The following is a 14785-nucleotide window of genomic DNA, read 5'->3' on the forward strand; positions in this document are numbered from 1 at the left end:
AGGCCCACTACCACACTGAGTAAGCCCATTATTATTTAGGATTTAATGTAAATTTTTGGCCCAACCTTGAGTTCGGGTTTGGTTTGGTTGATTCCATTTTACTCCGTTTAGTTTTTTTTTATTAGGTTTCAAGTTTTATTTATAAAACATAATAATTTTTCAAAAACAAAATCGGTTATTTAAGTTATTTTTTAATCGATTTATTTTGATTGGATTCGATTTCTTCAATTTAAAAAAAATCATAACATTTAGTTGTTATATTGAATTTGATTAAGTTATACCTATATATCATTCGGTTCACATCATTTCAATCATTCCATTATTAATCACCTCCACGTGTATAAATGTAAATATTACTAACATTTATCTGGTTGGTTCATATTAAGATCAAAATATTAGAAATTGTACAAAATCTAAGTAAATTATTTTGTAATCCTAAAACCGTATATCATATAAACAAAAAAAAAAATCAAAATCATAATATATTTTTTTAAAAGAAAAATAATAACATGCATTTCTTCAGATTTATAAAAAGTGAAAGAAATGTTTTAAATTAAATTATATGGGAGCATGCGTGACCATTACTTTGACCGGTTTTATTGTTCTGACCGTAATGTTTTCCGAATGTTACCGATAGAAATATGTATACAACTACTTTCATAAAACAACATTTAAAGATTTAACGTACAAAAAAAAAGGGAGAGAACATTATTTTCTCCATGAACAACAACATCACATGGTAGAGCTCCAAATCCAGTACATGTTTTAAGAAACTCGTATCAAACTATGAAAAAACATAAATTATTTTACACAATAAGAAATGACTCAATGGTAAAAAAAAATGAGGGAAAAAAAGAATATACCATCAGTAAAAAAAAAAAAACAAGAAGCGGCAGTTCAATGCGGATGAGACTCCAATGATGAGGACAAGAGAAACGAACTTTAGTTTGGTTGTGTTAAAAAAAAAAAAGATTTAGGATTGTGTATTCTTCACCTTGTTCCTCCCATGGTTTTGAGGTCCAGGCCTTCTTCTTCTCTGAGTAGACCACTCTCGAGATTCATAAGATGGATTGCCTCTCTCGGGATGGTAATCCCTCGCCACTGGCTTTTCTTCTCTCCGCAAACCCGCTTCTCTGTTGTAACCGTTGTGGCTGAATCTCGATGAGTTTAAGCTACTCGTTGCGTTTGGTTCATAGGGCAGTGGTTGAATCCCCTGCAAATCCGGTTCAGGGACGAACCCGGCCGGCCGTTTTGATTCATCCATTCTCCTGAATGTGATTGATATCCTGGTTAAGATGGAGAAAAACCCGTATGAGCGGATGATGATGTTGATAAAAAGAATAACAGATGGGAAGAGAACCGGGAAGTTAGAAATCGGAATCACCTATTTGTGGGAACTGCGGGTACACAATGCTTAGCCACATCAGCGCCATTACCGCTCAAAACGAGAACTGATCTGAAATGGGGAAAAAGTCGCTGCCTTTACATATACTGTTTCGAGAATGAAAGATACAGCAGAATCTAAACACAAGGATATATGAAAGGCGAAAGAAATTGAAACATGATTCCGGAGGAAGGCAACTAACTTACCCGACGGGAAGTGGTATTGCAAATGAACCTGAGAATTCACCAGGGCCCTCAACCTTTAGGTTTGACCCAAATAGTATATTGCACTCACTGAGGAATGAAACGGTGCAGAATGGTCGGACAAAGTCATGGTTGTCAATATGAGGCGGTATACAGTCACTTTCTTCGTATATGTTGACGATACAACTATCCGGCACACAAGTTGGAGGGAGCACGTGCCATTGAACCAACCTTCTAATCATCACCTTGAAAAGATGAGGAATTGGATCCACCATTTCATGTTGGAGGATCCCAGGTGGGTTTCCAGCTTTGTCCTGTCAACATAATACATGATTCCTTATTTGTTTAGTTAGTGCACAACAAGACTTGGTATTTGACAGAGCATATAAACCTACAAGACCCAGAAACTTACTGTTGCATAGTTGTAACAACAACCGAATTGAAGTGTCACACGTCCTTTGCCCCTCATCCACTTCTGTGGAGCAGAATACGTACGCTCTGAGGAACGATAATATAATGATTCATATCAGGACAACTGAAGTAAATTTTATCAAATTGACATGTTGAAGATATCGAGTCAGAATATACATGCTGGGTTGAACATATGCACATGCACATATACACTAACAATGGAAAACACAAGAAACTAACCTTTCAATTCTCCTTTCCGTCCCTTCTCTTGCAGTTCATACACAAAATCAACAATCCTTTTCTGCTCCACTGCGCTGAAAACACCGGTATGCAGTTCAAGCCCATCAACGATGTTAACGATCCTCCCTCTAACTCTTTCTAAACATATGAAATCTTTCTTTCTCTTCACATTCGTGAGCCGTATATTTTCTCTCTGTTCCCTAGACAACTTGGGCTTCTCAGGAGTCTTTGTCACAGGCAAGTCCCCTGGAGACAGACTTGCATCGGCAGCCTGTCCACCCGATTCTCCTCCTTCCCTTTGTTCCTCCTCTTCTTCAAGCTCATCCTCCTGCGACATGTCAGCCCAAGACATTCTAGGACTTGCTGTTTCAGCAACAGGTGATTGGGAGATCAATGCACTTGATGAAGTTTCTGCCACAGATTCTGAAATATTGCTTCCACCATCCTTCCAACTTCCTAACGAATGAGTATCCAAATCTCCACCGTTTTCCGAACTTCCAGCCGACTTCCCATCATCCACATTGGTATTGGTTCCTCCTAATTCCACATTATTACACTTAGAAGGTGAAATTGCTTCCCTCTCCCCTAAATCTATTGGTTCCATGTTACAAAAAAGTTCTACAGCAGAAAACATCATCACTTATAAACAGGTAAAATTCTAAAACTTTGACAATCTAAAGGAGAGAATCTATTTATCAACTCAAGGAACACACTGATTGCATGGAAATTTAGTTAAACACTAAATTATCAAGCGTCTTATTCATCACAACAGTATCAAGTAGATGGGAATTCAGTACAATTACCGTCCCTCCTGATCTAGTGAGATTAGACAGAGCATAGAGGATAATAACCGAATCAAAGACGAGAACCTTGACCAAACAAACCACCCAAGAGATTCGTGAACAAAAGCAGAACCAGATAAACAACGCCACACCGAAAATTTTTCCGTCCTCGATCGAATCAAGAAAGTCTCGTTACCTGGGTCTAGAGAGCGGATCCGATTGGAGAGAACGTGCACGCAGTCCTTGCAGAGATCTCTAGAAAGGAAAGGAAGCCAGGTCGTCAGAAATTCCGACGCGATCTTGAGTTCCGACGGCTGGTACTGCCGGAGAAAAGGATCTTCGTCCATGGAGGCTCGATCTTGGGCGCCGAGTTGATCTCAGGTTCGGGTACGGATTCAGTGTACGGACAAAAATCTGCTTCTATGGTTCCGTGGTCTACGCCATCGGAATCCAATTTGGTAAATACTCAGTTTTAGGGCACGCTCGTTATTTAAGAAAAATAATAAGGGTAGTTTCGGTACATCAAAAAATTCCATCGCCGACTGGGCTCCGATGCCATTCGGGCCTGAGCCCATATACACTTGGTAGCGCTTTATATTTCCGCAAGACACGTGGCGAAAAACGAGTGGCCAACAAGATCACGCTCGAAAAGGGATAAAAGCTTATCTTTCTTATTAGTGCTCTCTGGAAAAGCCAATCTAAATTCTACAATTCTACAGACAAAAATGAAAGTTCTTCACTTCTTGGCTCCAAATTCACCAAAACCCGCCATTACCGATCTCAAGCCACAATCTTTATCGACAACAACACAAACCCAGATCGCATATCGCCCGAACAAACGATCTCTAACGATAAGTTGCTCAAGAGACAGCAACGATAACGGTAACAGTAGCAGTAACGGAGACAATGGTGAACCGAAGGTGGTGGCTCGGCCAGATCAGCCGTTGGAAGGTAAGGAGATAAGGTTCAGACGCGGGTCGAGGAGGAGAATGAGGGAAGAAGGGGTAAGGAAGACGGAAACGGCTTCGTCTTCGGAGAGTGAAGTTAAGAAGACATGGGAGGAGATGACAGTGATGGAGAAGGCGATGGAGGTTTACGTGGGAGAGAAGGGTTTGCTGTTTTGGCTTAACAAATTTGCTTACGCATCGATCTTCATAGTAATCGGAGGATGGGTTCTTTTCCGGTTTGTCGGGCCGTCCTTGAATCTTTATCAGCTCGACACGCCTCCTCTCGCTCCGACCAACATGCTCAAGGGTTAGCAGCAACCTGTCTGTTTGGACTTTCAAAAACCTGTCTGTCTGCAACTCTGTGTTTGAGTTCCATGAAAACATTTTAAAAGTGATAGTGAGTTGTGGGGTAGTGAAAACATCATTGCCCAAGTCGAAATCGGAAACCAGATTTGTGAGATTTCAATGGAAGAACATGGGATGGAATTGTTTAGGACACTTGCATAAACAAAAACATCATTGCCTGCACTTTTTGCACACTTCTCTCTTGTATAATTGTTATTAATGCAATCTATTGCCACGCACACACAAGTGCCCAACACGAAGACACAAAAGCTCAACCTAAATTCAATCTAATGAGAAGTGGCTCATTAGAATGAAAGGCAAAACTTTCCCTTGGAATCAACAGAAAACTGAAAAAAAAAACAGCTCAAGAAATGGATTGGATCATCCGACAAACATGGCGAAAACGATGGGACACAGTTCATTTCTGTCATCCGAGGTTGCTTCGAACTCGGGAACAAACTTTGAAATACGCAGAAAAACACTAAAACCCAGAAATTTTCCCGACTCCTTAAGCTTCTGAATACAATTGAGAATTAGTGAGTGTCCATGAGGAGACGGCTGTTTGCACTTGTTGCAGGGGGATCTGATCTACAACATTGTTGTTTCCAAAGTTGAAACGGCACGCTGTTCAGGCGTCTATGCTGCATGCTCGGCTCGGCACAGTGGTATTTCCAAATTTGAAACGGCACGCTGTTCAGGTGTCTATGCTACATATACAGCATGAAGTTTGGGCTTAGACCGGGAGGAGTGTTGATTTGTCGACGTGGCAAATGACGTGGCAGAAAGGATAAGCCAAAAGATCTTGTACACGTGTAACATATGCATATGGACGGACGCTCTGTTAGCCCTCCGTAAACCTCAAATGTTTCCCTCGCTGCCGAGAAATCGATCGGCGAAACTTCGTTAGGCGCGATTTCTGGTTAGACTTCGAGGTCCCTTCGATTCATTTGGAGAGTATATAATCTCCGATGATGGAATCTGAGACCCGATCTGATGCTGCTATGTCTACGCAGAAGCTACAGAGTATGGTCGAGATCGGCCGAACCAATGACGACATCGAAGACAAGGTACTTTGTCTGTTGACAAAAAAACTAGAATTCGTCTGTTGATGTTGTCTCGGTGTCCGATTCAGCTGCTTTTCTGTGTTTTGGTTGTTTTTGTTCCTGTTACGGGAAACTATGGTGCCGGAATCGTTGTTATGATGCCTCCCATTATAAGTTGATTTTACAATGTAATGCGTAGAGTGTGTTTTGTCGTGAAGGAGAACTTCTGAAGTTCTTTGTCAAGATATGTACTGTTTGGTTTGAGTTGGATTTATAGTACGTAGTCGTTTAGAAGTTCTCTGGTTGTAGACAGGGAAGAGAAGAGTTAGAGATGTTGAAATTTGTGTTCCGATAGTATGCGGTTCCATTGCCTTTCATCTCGGGCGGAAAGCTACCGAGTGAGTGTGTCATATCTTTTCTTTGTTTCTATTCTGGAGATACTGAGTTCCGATAATGCTGCAATACGTGAGATTTTGATATTTTTTTTCATTTTCGTCAATTAGGACTCAGTCTCATAAGTGGACGGTCTATGTACGTGGAGCTACAAATGAGAATCTTGGCGTGGTGATCAAGCGAGTCATCTTTCAATTGCACCCCAGTTTTAACAACCCTACTAGAGTGGTTGAATCGCCTCCTTTTGAATTGTCTGAGTGTGGCTGGGGAGAATTCGAAATTGGTATCACCCTCTTCTTCCATGACAATGCCTGCGAGAAGCAGTTGAATTTGTGAGTTGCTCATATCATTCGTAGTTTCATACTGGTAAATTTGGCTATGCTTAATCTCTGAGGTTGTAGTGAACTTTCTTTTCAGGTTGCATAACTTGAAACTGTACGCAGAGTATGAATCTGGTCCTCAGTCTACCAAGAGACCTGTTGTTGTTGAATCTTATAACGAAATTGTCTTCCCTAATCCTTTCGAGGATTTCCTCACTCATGTACATAATCACCCAGCAGTATTTGTCTCCAAGCTTCCAGATGGCTTAATTCTACCTTCAGGTACATTTCTCGTTCTTATGTTTACCAAAATGATGGCTATTGCTGAAGCATAATTGTCTGGGAATTTTGCAGCAGTCACCGAAATTTATAATCTGAGGGATAAGGGAGACACTAAAGCTCATCCACTCAACCAATGGTTTATGAGTTTTTCAGAAGCAGACGAGCTTTTGAAGCTTGCAGCAGCTCGTCAGCAGGTTCCCATTCCTCAGCTTATTAGTTGTTTTCGTTGTTTCATGGATTTCGTTTTTGTGGCCTTACTGGTTGAAAACCCTACGATCGTTCTGTTTAAAAATCTTGACCGAATGCATAAAAATGAAAAGGATATGATGACTTGTTCTAAATTCTGTTCATTGCCCGTTTGTTGAGGCCATATGGATATCCCCTGCTCAAATCTAATTAATAGTTAGGGTAAAAGACTTGTGCTTCTCTTCCCTGGAATGGGTGTTTTCTGATTTGTACCTTTTTTTTTCTTATTGAGCCTTGTTTGTTTCACAACATCTTGATTTTCTATGATAGGTTCTACGGTTTTAGCTTTAGAAACTCCTGCAAAATCATCATCTATCTATTCAAATTTAACAGGTGCAAGCTCACATCACCAAGCTGAAAAGACAGTTGAGCATAGTTGATGTGCTACCGCAAGGACTCGTGCTGTCCTCTGGTTACGGAGGCTTATGATCATGGAACAACAGACAGACCTCTTGGCAAGTTTAGCTAATATGGTCAATTTATGACAATGAGACGGATAAAAACTGATAATTTAATCCCTGGACTTCTCCGTGGTTGCAGTCTTGCAAAGCCCGCAGTGTAAGTAGGTGAATGTAAAAGAGTTATGTGAACTTGAAAACAATGTGGTACGGTTAGAAAACGTGTAAGAATTCATTTGTTTCAAATATTGAAGGTAAGCTTTCATTATAAGTTTCACTCAGGAGTAAGCATCACAGGTTTGTTTAATAACATCACTCCTGGATCTGAAGATCTACCCAGAGATCAAGGATGAGTTCAGAAATTATTCTATGTGAATTCACCTGTGAACAACAAACCTTAACTAGCATCGACTGGCTGCAGGGTGTAAGTGACCAATGTAATGGGAATGTTCATTTCGGTAAACTTCAGTATGACTGCAGGAGTTCAAGTGGGTAGACTGCTGTGCTGCTCTGGTTACAGTCCATTTCAGGTACCTTACCTCAACAAAAACATCGTTAAATTTTCAACTTAATGCACTCGAAGTATATATGATATTTGGCAGTAGAGAAATGATACACCACATTTGTAGGAATACTGAGTACATGCTCCAGTTATCTACTAGAAATAATTATGGAAGTTCATCTGATCTTATTCCCTTGATTACGGTATATGCAAATCGAATCGAATTCATTATCAGACATGATCTATCATTTTGACTGTGGACCAAGCACGTCTAGATTTTCTGGTGATAGCGTATCAGCAGTTATATTTTGCTTTCTTAATTCAACTGCTGTTGTTGGTATGTTTCTATATACACAGATCACATTTCGACTGATGGTGGGAGGTGTTCAACTCCTGGTTAAATGGTTGTCTGCATTTTTTCTTTTCAAATCTCAATTTTAAACTTGCAGATTGGATTGTGCATAATATCAGAGTTATAGCTCATCTCCAAATGTGATCAATGGTAAGGCATGTGTTGTCCAACTTGAATACATTATGTCGTGTGATGTGGAATCCCGAAAGACAGCTCTTGGTATCTTCTCTTTTGTTTTAAAAAAACAACTTTCTGGTGTTTGTGCCAATCATGTTTTTCTTTGTATATAACGGGGGGAAGGTAGAGATGAAACAAGCAAGAGGCATACGACATTGACAGGTACCATTCTGCTCCATATGTAAATCACCTCTGAATCGTTTTCCTTCATAGAACATGGGGTGTTCACCAATTTTAGGCAATCACAAAAAAGCTTTGACCCTCCTTTTTATTAGCTTCTATGTGCTAAAATACTCCTCGCCCCGAAAGAGAATCCTTAATTGACACCGACGTTTGCTGGAAACTTGTTTTTGCTCTGAGCACATGTGACTTAGAACTGAAAGAGAAACCGATATCAGAAACAATACTGCTTTAGAAGCTGCGTTTGTGGCCATAGAACATGGGAAATGATTTCCCATATCGTTATCCAAAAAAAAATTAAAAAAAAAACTGGTGGTTGAATTGAAAGGGGGCATTGGAGGAATATATGTCTCTGCTTATGTGTGTTCAGGGTTGCTGAGTTGTACGGACGTTGGTGGTATTCTTGCAAAATACCACATGGGATGGAAACAAGTCATTTGGATCCTACATACTTTTGGGTATGCATTACTCTCTGCCTCTCTCTTGGTTGTTCTTTTGTAATACTTAATGACCTTATCTTCTTTTTTCTTGGGATCTGCAAACATACACAGTTTATTAGGGTGATCATTTCGGATTTCGATTCTATTATATTCGGATTCGGTTAGGTCGCTTTTAGAAAAACTATAACCATTCGATTTTTCCATTCGTTCAATTTGGGTTTAGTTTGATTTCGGTTTTTATTGACGAAAATATTTACATATAAAGAAATTTTCGGTATTCTCTGTTGTTGCTTTCGTTTCGAATTTGTTTCTTTGGTTTTTTTGAGAAATCATAAGTACTTAGTTTTTATATCGAATTTGATTCACTTATGTTTATATGTCATTCGGTTAGGATACTCTCATTTATTTTGGCCATTCTTGCTATTTATAATTTGACATATGTATATTTTGTTATTATTTTTATTATTATCTGGAATGGATTTTGAATAAAAAATAGTTTCGTGACACCTTTCACAATTTGGAAGCGAATGACATCGTATTTAGCTGTTTGGACTTTCGAGCCATACAAGTGTATTTTTTCGATCCCAAAAAAAAGAGTAATGTTTTACAAAGTGAACTATGATGCAATATGCAACTAATTTGGAAAGAGATTCATCTTTCTATATAATCAAAAGAGGGGGGGGATATGTATATATAGTGTATGCATGCATTCTAATTTATGTGATATATATAGTATAGTACTGAAACATGTGATACTTACCAAACTATATTATATGAATAGGTCGTACTCAGTGCAGGACACACACACACACGATTTGGTAATTGGGTGTTTTGAGAAACGTGCCCACGAGTCACGACCGACCATGTACGCATACTTTGTACACAACATAATTATCGAGAGAATATGTTTGTATTTATTTTATTTTATTTTTAATTCTAAAAAGTCTCACGACCCGAAAAACCAACTAAAGTGTCTTGTTCGGACCACCTAATTCTCACTGTTTATCCGACCCTATTCCACACTGTTTTTTTTTTCTCTCTTCCTTTTAACCAAAAAGAATAATAATTGAATTTTGATTTATAAATGCCAAATACCATCTTTGTTTTTTTTTTTTGTCTTTCTTATTCCTCTCACATAAAATTTTCTGTTGTTTGCGACTTTATAAATTTCATAAACCCTCCAGTAGTTTGTGTTTCGTGGGTGGATATGTAGTGTATTTGGAGTTTTTTTTCTAGTCTTGAAAGATGAAATAGTGGCTATATGTTATAACTGAAATTTTCATCATGATCACAAGCTACTAGGATTTCAACTATGGCGATTTGTAACTAGTCTTTTCTATTCAATGTTTTGGACCATGTAATTATGAGTTAAACAAGAAAGGAATAAAAAAAAAGCATAAGCTAAAGTTTATAACCTTATAATACCCACACGAAAACTAGAACAGAAGGCTTAAAGCTCGAGCCTAATCTATGTTTCATCAATAAAAGGAAAATTACTATATCGATTGAATTTTCTATCACATTTTCTTTGCCTCTTCGTTGTGCAAGCACGTATGGTTGTAATCATCATTGATTGATGTATAGTTGTGTATATATATACATATAGTTTGTCGGGTGGCTTTGCAAGTACGTATACCGTGAAGGACTCTCTACTTGTCCGTAATCAGTGTGCATGTACGCAGAGGGACACATCAATAATTATATAATGAATATGTTAGCGATATTTTATTTTTGAACCAATTTGGGTGTCGAAAACGGGCATTGGATATTATTAAGAGACCGAACATTTTGTTTTCCAAAGTTTGAACTTTCATGTAGAGACAAAGTTTTAACCATTTGTTTTTTTGGTCCAAGGCATGAAGCAGACATTGTAGGACACACTATGAGTCCCTACGTCACTTATGAACCCTTTATTATTATTATTATTATTATTATTATTATTATTATTATTATTATTATTATTATTATTATTATTATTATTATTATTATTATTATTATTATTATTATTATTATTATTATTATTATTATTATTATTATTATTATTATTATTATTATTATTATTATTATTATTATTATTATTATTATTATTATTATTATTATTATTATTATTATCATCATCTTTTGGTTATCTTCCTAATTGCCTTTTTCTCCCCACATCCCACGTGATTATGCTTTCAAATTAAGGAAAAGTCGTATATAGATTCGGCTTTTCTTTCATGTAATATTTTCGAGTTTAGCGCACATATCACGTTCTTGATTTCATTGAACGGCACCATATGTTACATATATCCCCTCAAGAATCTTCATCGTTTTTTGTACATATATCACACTTGAGCTTACGTTATAGAATCATATGTGTATATTATATATGTGTGCGTAAGTGTGTTCATGTTCGTTATGGAGAACAATCGTGTATGAACTAATCATTTTTTTACGATGAAGGATAAAAAAAAAAGTTGATAATGAACAACATCTCTTACCGTTACCCGAGTTTGGGTGGGCTAGTGGTAAAGAAATATCCAAATCATATTTTTACCTTGGATTCAAATCTAAACGTAGAAAGATATTCATCCAGACTTTCCGATACTTTGAAAATATAGTTGGAACAAAATCATGGTGAACTTCAGTATTATCCAAAACAAAAAACATCTACTTCAGTTGTCATTTTTCTCTCTCACTATGGCCTTAAATACACAATTGCATTCCTTTCCCCATCCTTCACACCTCTCTCTCTCTCTCTCTCTCTCTCTCTCTCTCTCTCTCTGTCTCTCCCTCTGAAATTCAAGAAAAATAAATACACATGGCGATAAGGAAATCGAGCAAGGGGCAGTGTCTCAAACGAATACTGAAGAGGTGTCTGAGTTTGGGAAAGAAGGACAGCCTCCCGGACGATGTTCCGAGGGGGCATTTCGCCGTATACTTCGGGCAGAACAGAAGCCGACACATAATCCCGATCGCGTGGCTGTCTCTTCCCGAGTTCCAGCCGCTCCTCCGGCTCTCCGAAGAAGAGTTCGGCTTCAACCACGACATGGGTCTCACCATCCCTTGCGAAGACATCGTTTTCCGTACCCTCGCCTCCATGTTCAGATAGTATCCACTGTGCATAATATATATCTATCGGGTTTCTTATAATGAATCGTCGTTTATTACAAGAAACAGAGAGTTTTCCCCATGTTTTTTTTTTTGGCGACGAGATCAAATCAAGAACAAAAATAAAAGAAAAGAAAATGGCTGTATATTGTTTTAGACTGTAACTGTGTATTAGGGTTTAAATTCCTTGGCGAAGATGACGAAGAAGGCAGAGAAATCTTTAGTCGAGTCGTGTTGCGTGATTTTCCACCACTTGTACATAAAAACACATTCTAAAATTAGAGGGATTGAAAAGTGTCCGAATATCGGAATCTGAAATAAAATTTTGTTATGGATAAATATGTTCTTTTTTTATATTATTTATTTTTGTAAGCATGACGATCATTCTGATAGAGCAGTCCATATATACGTAATCCGCCATCTTATGTTTCGTAACTTTGTCAAAGTACCCTTTTCCACGTGTATATAAAATTATAACACTTTTTTTTTTATAATTCGGAAGTTCACCGGACTTTTATTCCGATTATATCTCACAGACAGAAGACCGGGAAAGCCCAGGTGAATGTCCCTCCCCACGTTTAGATTTGAACCCATGGTGAAAACATGTTTTGCATGTTCTTTCACCACTAGACCACCCAAATTTGGGTTAAAATTATAACACTTATACACTAAATATTATAAATAATCAATTAGTTGCATTTACAGAATTTTGAAGAAGAAAAAAAAAACGTCAGAAAATGGAGGAGGATGTGTCTGATATCCTGCAAACATGCTTCATCACCTTCCATAAATCTTGGCCCCTCCACTTTTTTTTTTCCATTTATTTTGGATTTCTTCTTCCTCAATACATACATACGCACGTGTATAATATATATATATATATATATATATATATTTATATATTTTGTTATTAAAATTAAACTTTTCTTGGTCCTCTTCCTCGTGTCCTCCAAAAAAAAGATTGAGAAATCCAAGTGCATAAACGGAAATGATAAGAAAACTTTTATCCTATTTCAGAGATCATTCATGTCATCCACATATATATTATTATATATACCCGTATATATACACATATTATAAACGTAGAATATTCGGGGGAATGCATGGTTCCCTTACGCATTGCATGCATGGTTATATATATATATATATATTCCATCTCCAAGATATAGGTTTGAATTAGAGCTTAGATAATTATGCAACATATTGGTTTTAATTTTGAATTATCGAGTGGAATTTCTTTTTTTTTTTAAAGTATCCTCATGCACTTTCGATCAACACTTTTCTTGATGGATATACGTAGTAGTAATAATAAGCGTTGGGAAGACAATAAAAAACATGACAGGACATGTAGTAAATTTCATTAATATCATGTCTCATTAATTTACCATTTATTATTCATCAGAAATTTTTTTAATTTTGATATAAAAAAGTGGAAAATGAATTGAGTGAGAATATGTGATGATTAGGGATAGACCGATTCCGTATTCGATTTGATAATTATTTGATTCGATTTTTTCGGTTTTATAAAAATATATACTAATCGATAATTATATCGTATTTAGTTCGAGTGAGGTTATGTTACGGTTTCATTAAAAAAATAATTTTTTCGGAAAATGAATTGAGTGAGGTTATGTTACGGTTTCATTAAAAAAATAATTTTTTTAAAAAAAATTGTTTTTTTTTTATTTCTTTAAAATTCTGTTTTGGTTTCAATTCCCAAAAATTAGATTCGGTAAGAAAATTATTTCAAAAATTTTGTACGGTTCGATTTGAAACTGATATCGAATTTTTTTGATTCGTTATTTCGATTTTGAAGTACTGTACCGAAGCATCCACTAGTGATTAGGAGTGGACGTTTCGGTTCGGTTCTTCAGAACCGAACCGTATCGAACCGAAAAATTTCGGTATTTTTTTTGAATCGTACTGTTCAAAATTTTCGAATGGTATGATTTTTATAGAACCGAATTTTCTGGATCCGAATCAAACCGAACCGAACTTTATAAAATTTCTGAAAAACCGAAATTTCTTAAGAAATCTAGTTTTTTTTTTAACAAAAACCGAAACTGAACTGTACCGGTACCGAAACCGAATAATATACGGTACTAATTTGGTACAAATTTTAGAATACCGAATAAATTGTTTCCGAATCGAACGTTAAAATACCAACACGAATCCCGAAACGTCTACCCGATGATGAGTTGGATATTTACAGAAAGAACATGTGAAGCCACAATGTCTCTGTCTCAGTCCTCGCTGAATGTATTGCTCTGTCTTCTTGACCTTCATGAGTGCCTTAGCTGTCACTCGTTTTTTTCATATAAAGCTTTCGTTTTATATATATATTTATATGTGTGTTTTGTAGTTGTAATTTACAGGTGGATATTTCGAATTTTAACCTGATATTTCCTTTTTTCAGCTTTTTTTATATTGAGTTTAGTTTCTTTTTATCTTATAAAAATTGTATTCTTTCTATCTGGATTTCGTTCGGATTCAAACTTTCATCAAGTTAAATAATAATTATGTAAATATAATCAAATGATATGTACGAGCATATACTCTATGTTTCACAATGTTATATCTACTTACAATATTACCATAGGTTTTGTGTTTCATCACTTCTTGATACTTGGATCAAAATCTCTCCTCTAAAAAGGTGACGTAAAACGAGTTAGTTCGGTCCGGATCTGTCCGAGTCAACTCGTTTTGAATCCAAATCGTAATAATAGTTTTTTACGAGCAAAAAAAATCCCATTTCAATTCAGATCGTTCTAATTCGCAATCCGATTCACGAATCAAATAAAAAACAACACAAAAATATTAAAAAATAATTAAAATTTAAATCTTTAAAAAAAATTAAAACATTTAAAATTTAAACAAAATATATTTTTTTATGACCCGCATCAAACTCGGTTCGTTCGACCCCTTTTTTCGGGTTTAAATTTTCCGACTCCCAAATCCATTTTGACATCACTATTCTAAAACACACAAAACCATATTACTATTGCCTTATAGATTGTACTCAACAAGGAAGGAAGTGGGGGAGGGAAAGA

The 14785-nt window shown here is 36.6% G+C and overlaps 4 protein-coding genes across 14 annotated transcripts; 3 read left to right on the top strand and 1 right to left on the bottom strand.

The window, feature by feature from the left end:
• Positions 1-685: 685 nt before the first annotated feature.
• On the bottom strand, positions 686-3460 carry LOC104819751. The gene is made up of 6 exons (XM_010549987.1): positions 3217-3460; positions 2239-2775; positions 2000-2085; positions 1591-1901; positions 1385-1456; positions 686-1286 (listed from the first exon to the last, which is right to left on the bottom strand). The coding sequence occupies exons 1-6, from the start codon at positions 3365-3367 to the stop codon at positions 974-976; spliced, it is 1470 nt and encodes a 489-aa protein (XP_010548289.1). The 5' UTR covers positions 3368-3460; the 3' UTR covers positions 686-973.
• Positions 3461-3699: 239 nt separating this feature from the next.
• LOC104819752 lies at positions 3700-4522 on the top strand. The gene has a single exon (XM_010549988.2). The coding sequence runs from the start codon at positions 3746-3748 to the stop codon at positions 4277-4279; it is 534 nt and encodes a 177-aa protein (XP_010548290.1). The 5' UTR covers positions 3700-3745; the 3' UTR covers positions 4280-4522.
• A 359-nt stretch (positions 4523-4881) lies between these two features.
• On the top strand, positions 4882-9669 carry LOC104819753 (transcription initiation factor TFIID subunit 14). 11 transcript variants are annotated; one of them, XR_772859.2, is made up of 10 exons: positions 4884-5379; positions 5665-5753; positions 5859-6080; positions 6166-6350; positions 6423-6544; positions 6930-7524; positions 7946-7998; positions 8149-8187; positions 8576-8663; positions 9427-9669. XR_772859.2 is itself a non-coding variant. In XM_010549989.2 (6 exons), the coding sequence occupies exons 1-6, from the start codon at positions 5281-5283 to the stop codon at positions 7023-7025; spliced, it is 813 nt and encodes a 270-aa protein (XP_010548291.1). In that variant the 5' UTR covers positions 4884-5280; the 3' UTR covers positions 7026-8857. The 11 variants fall into 11 exon arrangements, 1 of the variants encoding a protein (XP_010548291.1); XR_772863.2 differs by having other exon boundaries at positions 8153-8187; XR_002024453.1 differs by having other exon boundaries at positions 4882-5379; positions 6930-7051; positions 7137-8187.
• Positions 9670-11375: 1706 nt separating this feature from the next.
• LOC104819754 (auxin-induced protein 15A-like) lies at positions 11376-12147 on the top strand. Its single transcript, XM_010549991.2, has one exon. It carries the CDS (start codon positions 11446-11448, stop codon positions 11734-11736), a length of 291 nt encoding a protein of 96 aa, XP_010548293.1. The 5' UTR covers positions 11376-11445; the 3' UTR covers positions 11737-12147.
• Positions 12148-14785: the final 2638 nt, after the last annotated feature.

The sequence above is a fragment of the Tarenaya hassleriana genome, unplaced genomic scaffold (assembly GCF_000463585.1).
Source record: "Tarenaya hassleriana unplaced genomic scaffold, ASM46358v1 Cleome3, whole genome shotgun sequence".
Taxonomy (NCBI): Eukaryota; Viridiplantae; Streptophyta; class Magnoliopsida; order Brassicales; family Cleomaceae; genus Tarenaya; species Tarenaya hassleriana.